The 5,368-nt window shown below is 37.0% G+C and overlaps 1 protein-coding gene across 1 annotated transcript in view; it reads right to left on the bottom strand.

Annotated features, from left to right (window-relative positions):
- Positions 1 to 2,771, bottom strand: part of slc25a43 (solute carrier family 25 member 43) — an 8,151-nt gene extending 5,380 nt beyond the window's left edge. Inside the window, exon 1 of the mRNA XM_008303858.1 lies at positions 2,335 to 2,771. Within this exon, the coding sequence (XP_008302080.1) occupies positions 2,335 to 2,606 (272 nt within the window). The 5' untranslated portion in view covers positions 2,607 to 2,771. The remainder of the gene's footprint in view (positions 1 to 2,334) is intronic.
- Positions 2,772 to 5,368: the final 2,597 nt, after the last annotated feature.

Here is a 5,368-nt window from a genome sequence, read left to right as displayed (position 1 = left end):
TAGGAAAGTATGATGGAGATTTATTTCCAGTTTCATTCATGCATTTTGATTTATAGACTAATGCATTAATAAGTAAAGAAACTAATTTAGTTGCAGGCCCTGTTCAATATATCGAAAGGTGCCTTGTTTATTAATGCGTCACACCAGTGTTTCCATGTAGTGTTTTTGCTGTGTACGTGCAAATAATATTAACTGCGCTCAGGGCATTTGGGCAGGTCCTATTATTTAAGTGAGTAATAAGAATCTCTCTGCAGACATCCATCATGAGGAAGTAATTATTTTACAGGACATTAAAAGGAAGTCTGCTACAGGGGAGCACATGAATAACTAAAGCCATGCGTGTGACTAAGACAGAGAGGAGCTTTCTTTTCCTGGAACACAGTGTACTGAACAGGACAGTGCTCAGTCAGGATGTGGTGTTTACAGTCACACACGTGTCTTCAGGCCTGAGAGGAGCCTCCCCTCTGTTAGTTTCGTTAAAGTTCACTGACCCCAGATAGCGACTTTATGACTGTATACTGAATTGCTGTTGTCTTTACTACTACTCACTTCCCAGAATGTTTATTTAATGATCTGCCATGCTGTCAGCACTGCAGCACGTTTTGTCCGGTAGTAACCTGAGGGATTTGAAGGAAGGTCTGTGCCCTGAGTTCTGCCTCACAGGCGCAAGTTCCTCTGACACTGAATGACTTGTTTATGTCCCCTATGACTGTCAAAACGAAACCAACGTCTTAACTGCTATCAGTGGAAACAGTAACATACTGTTTATATGTTTAAATTACAGTTGTGCTTGTCTTTCGTCAGCAATTAATTCTTTAAAATTTGATATCAATCATTTGCAAAAAGAAAAAGAAAAAACAATTGATTATATTGTCATACTATGACCATAACAAACCCAAAGATACTCATTTTGCTGTCACAGATTCACAAATATGAACAACAACTATTCATATGAATGGGGCGGAATAGAGAAATCATTCTCTGGTCTTTAAAATCAGTTATTATTCTATTGTTTACACAATATCTATCGAATTTATTAAAATCTTTAGTCAGATAATCATTAAGTCAATCAACATCTGTGGATCCACTTTGATAACAGATCATGCTATTTTAACACCAAATATTTCTGAGTTTTAGCTTCTGAACTGTGTTTTAAATGTAGACAGGAAAGGGAATATGTTAATGTTTTGGGCCAAAACTTTGATTGTTGACTAACAATTTCCTGAGAATGCTATTATAATTATTTTAAGAAAAATAATCAGCACATTAACTAGTATGAAACAAACATGCTAAGTTCTAGCCTAATCAAAACTGTTATTGTGGGCCCATACAGAACACATTCAAGCGACTGGAATACACCTGCAGGTTCCAGCAGTTTTTACCGAGTTGGGACAGTTCAGTGTTACGCACCGTGTAAGCCTGGAATAAGCTGCAGAAGAATCTAAAGCTGGAAATAAATTCATCCTTTGGGCAATATAGGTTCTTATTATATATCCAACTGTTCTTGTCTTAGTGAAATCATTATTATTATTATTATTTTTTAATAGTTAAATAATCTAATTAGAAATGGTTTTTAGTACTTTACTAACTTTGTCTTTAAACATTGTTATTGTTGTCTGGGTTCCTTATTTGTGTGCCTACATCTTTTATTTTCTCACTCGGCTACATTGTGAATGAGGCCTTCGTACCTCAATGTTCTCAATAAAGACTGAATGACTGAAACTGAAAACAGATCATTTTTCTCTCAATTGATTAAGCAACTAATCGTTTCATCTTCTTGCAAGCAGGTGCTGAGGTACAAAACGCAGTAAAACAAAACATGATTAATAGAATTTAACACTGAAGTGACTTGAATGTTGTGTTAATTGTCGTGTTTCATGAGTTTTGCACCTCAGGACTAATGAGTCTAGCTCAGACTACCTGTAAGACAAGCGTCAGGGCTCAGTTACCTCCGTCACTTTAAAAACACGCTGTGTATCGACTGAGCGGATGCAGCCTTCTGATTGGCTAAAAAATTGAAGCTACGCGTCGTGTGGTAAAACAGGAAGTGGATCTATAGCTGCAGGAATGAAAATAAACAAACTAAAAGAATCATTTTGTTGTTTAATCTTGTCATACATTAAACAATAACGTAAATACCAAACTCGTTCTGCTACAGAAGTTAATTTGTTTAATCCGTTTTTCAAACTGTTCATCACACAAACTTGCTAAGTCAGCTGACCAAGTTGGCTAACAAGCTAATTTAGAACAAATGTGGGTTAAAACTGCCACAGAAGGTGCTGCTCGGTGTATATAATGAGACAGAAAGTACAATAAGCCTGAAGCTTCACTTACTTTTTGTATGTTGTGAGATGAACAGCGGTGTAAGGAAACAGCCGCAGACAAGAAGCGAGGTTTCCTTTCCAAAACCCTCGAAGTCCCTCATTCTGGTAGATGATGAGGAAACTCTGCCAGAAACCTTTCTTGCAGTGAAAAGTGCCCACCTGGCTTTTAATTTTAACTACCTCCAGAGGTGAGGTGACAGTTTTGCTGAAAACCCCGGAGAAACCGACGCACAGGAAGCTCTGGGAGCTCGTCAGCCTGTTGTCCTTCTTCACCGAGGCCATCCCTGAGAGCTGACCGTCCTCCCCCCTGCGATGATTTCAGTTTTCTGCGAGGCACAGCGGAGGATTTGTTTGTGCAGGTTAGACATCTAATTATAGACAGCGAGGAGGTGTCCGTCTCCTGTCCCCGAGCAGCGGTGTTATGTGACAGTCACGTCATTGTGAGCTGGACTGTGGTCGAGCAGCGGCCGCTAGAGGACGCTGTGGACCTGCTTCAACACTCAGATCCACCGCTGCATACAGATGTGCACAAGTGCAGATACCAGAGGGACACAGTCAAATGTATTCATACACTTCCATTAAAGAAAAGGCAAAATTCACAATAGTCACTCAAATAAGTATAAAATGAAAAAAGTAATAATAAATAAAAGTTGCAAAATTATAATTTAGAGACATAAGGCATTGCTTTTGAATTGTGGTTGAAAAGAATAATTTTAAAAATAAAAAATAAATAAAATAAAACTGTCCTGGACAAATTAGAGCACTTTGCTGATGAGCAGTGGGCAAAAATACCTGTCTACAAGTGCAGAAGTCTGATAGAGAGTTACAGAAAACACTTGATTGCAGCGATTGATTGATCAAAGGGTTGATCAACAAATGTTAGGTTACGGGTCCCATCATGCTTGTTTACTGTTGTTGTTTTTTGCTGTTGTTGTTTATACATTTCTGTTGATCATGTGAATTCAAAAGCAGTCGTGATTTTCATTAATTTTTTAAAATTTATTATTACTTTTGTCAATTTCACCTTGTTTCAGTGGCAGCTGTATTTTTCCTTCTTTAATGGGAGGGGATGAATACATTTGAGGATGACTGTATGTGCCCCTCAGCATTTAAAGCATGTGCATTTGTTGCAAATTCTGGGAGAATCATTTTTATATTCCTGCACACTATAAATACTTCTACTACTTAAAAAAAAACAACTCCTATCATTTGATTGACTTGCAATACGTGCGTTTAAAAATATATATTTCATCCTATTCTTTAAAGCATGTCTACATGTCAGTGTTTACTATTAGGCACCAAAACACCAAATTTGCTTTTATGTGAAAACCAGACTAACAATTAAATTGATTCTTATTTTGATTTGTCCCACTGAATAAAATCATGAAAAACCATGATAACATTTACTCATGGTGTTTGCCTTGATACACACACACAAAAAAAATATCTCCACGGTAGACTCCCACTAAAACTGGGCTCCAGGGTCAAACACAGGCGCACGCACATGCACACACACACACACACACACACACACACACGTGTATTTGATATAACTTTGATACACTAACTTTCTAAAACTAGAATCATTACTATTATCAGTGATGTTGTAATTCACAGTTGTGCATCGATTGGCCAAGTAAGTTGCATTTTTTTAAAAAACCAAACAAGTCCCATTACTATTGTTGTATTAATAATTATATCCGTTTGTCTCACAGCTTGTAACTCCAGTAGTTGTTTACTGATGATGTAGTGTTCTCCATGTAGTTGTTGTTGTCATGTTCTCCCCTTGCCTGGTCCTTTCTCTTGTCCCCACATCCCTCTTGTGCTGTTCTTCTTTATCTTTGTTCTTTACCCTCCTTTTCTGGTCCAGTCATCTCACAAAATAAGAAATAAAATATATATTCATGCTACAGGACAAGTATCTCAGATTTCTCCTTCACAGAGCAAATCTGCTGATTGGACATCTAGAACTATCACACTATTTGCCCAAGCTGCTTTACAGAACAGGTAAAAAAACAAACAAACAAACAAACAAAAAAAAAAACCATCTCCACCATAAATTGATGCAAAAAAAGGATTTAGTGTTGGTGCATAAAATTTCACAGGTGACCCACTGGTGTGGATCTAAAACAATGAGGGCTTAGCCCAGTCCTGCAGTTTTTAGATTTTAACCCAAAACAGGATCAATGTCAAGTTATCTCAGGGTTAAATTAAAATAAAAAGTGAGACACTGCTCCTGGCAAAGTCAGGTCATCCTACTGCCTTTTTGTGCTCAGTCCACATTAACACTACAGTGAGTGCAGGATAGAGCAGCTGTTCTCAGAATGTATGTCTTACTTATATGTGTTATCAGGCTATAATTACAAGTGTACCAAAGAAATACTTGTTTTCATTATTTTAATTTAATAGTAATTTTGGTTGACCACCTCTTTTAAACAGTCCAGGAGAAGAGATGCAGGTGCTGCTGAGGGAAAAAGTTCACCCATAATGTCTCATACCACAACATCACCCAAAAATAACTAACAATAATCAGAACAAATCTCCTGTCTGTATCACTGACAGAAACACTGAAAAACTGTCCACAGTGTAATAATAACTTATCTAACTACAGCATTTACAATAAAAATATTAACATATGTTTTCATTGCCACTTGGCTGTCTGTTGCCATATTACTGTTGTTGCTTTAATGATTCCAGAGGTTGGATTCTAAACGTAGTGATGAGAAGCATCCAAACACACAATAATGTCCCTGCTAAAGATCAGACTGTGAAGCTGAAAAAAAAAATCTGTGTAGTGAAACACTCAATAGAAACATGTTTTGAAAAGATCAGACTTTCACTGACAGTAAAATAATGCCCCAACATTTTTGACACTATATCAGGACTTCAATGATAGGGATGTCAGATGAACAAGAATGACCTGTTAACCAAATAAAGTGCAGTCAAAAGATCAATATTAAACTCTTAAACTTGGTGCAGTAAAATTAGGTAATGGCATAAAATGGAAAATACAATAACCTCAAACCACACTGAAGCATTGTACT

Source organism: Stegastes partitus, unplaced genomic scaffold, assembly GCF_000690725.1.
Source record: "Stegastes partitus isolate 25-593 unplaced genomic scaffold, Stegastes_partitus-1.0.2 Scaffold39, whole genome shotgun sequence".
NCBI classification, from domain to species: domain Eukaryota; kingdom Metazoa; phylum Chordata; class Actinopteri; family Pomacentridae; genus Stegastes; species Stegastes partitus.
This window is presented reverse-complemented; position numbering and strand designations above follow the sequence as displayed.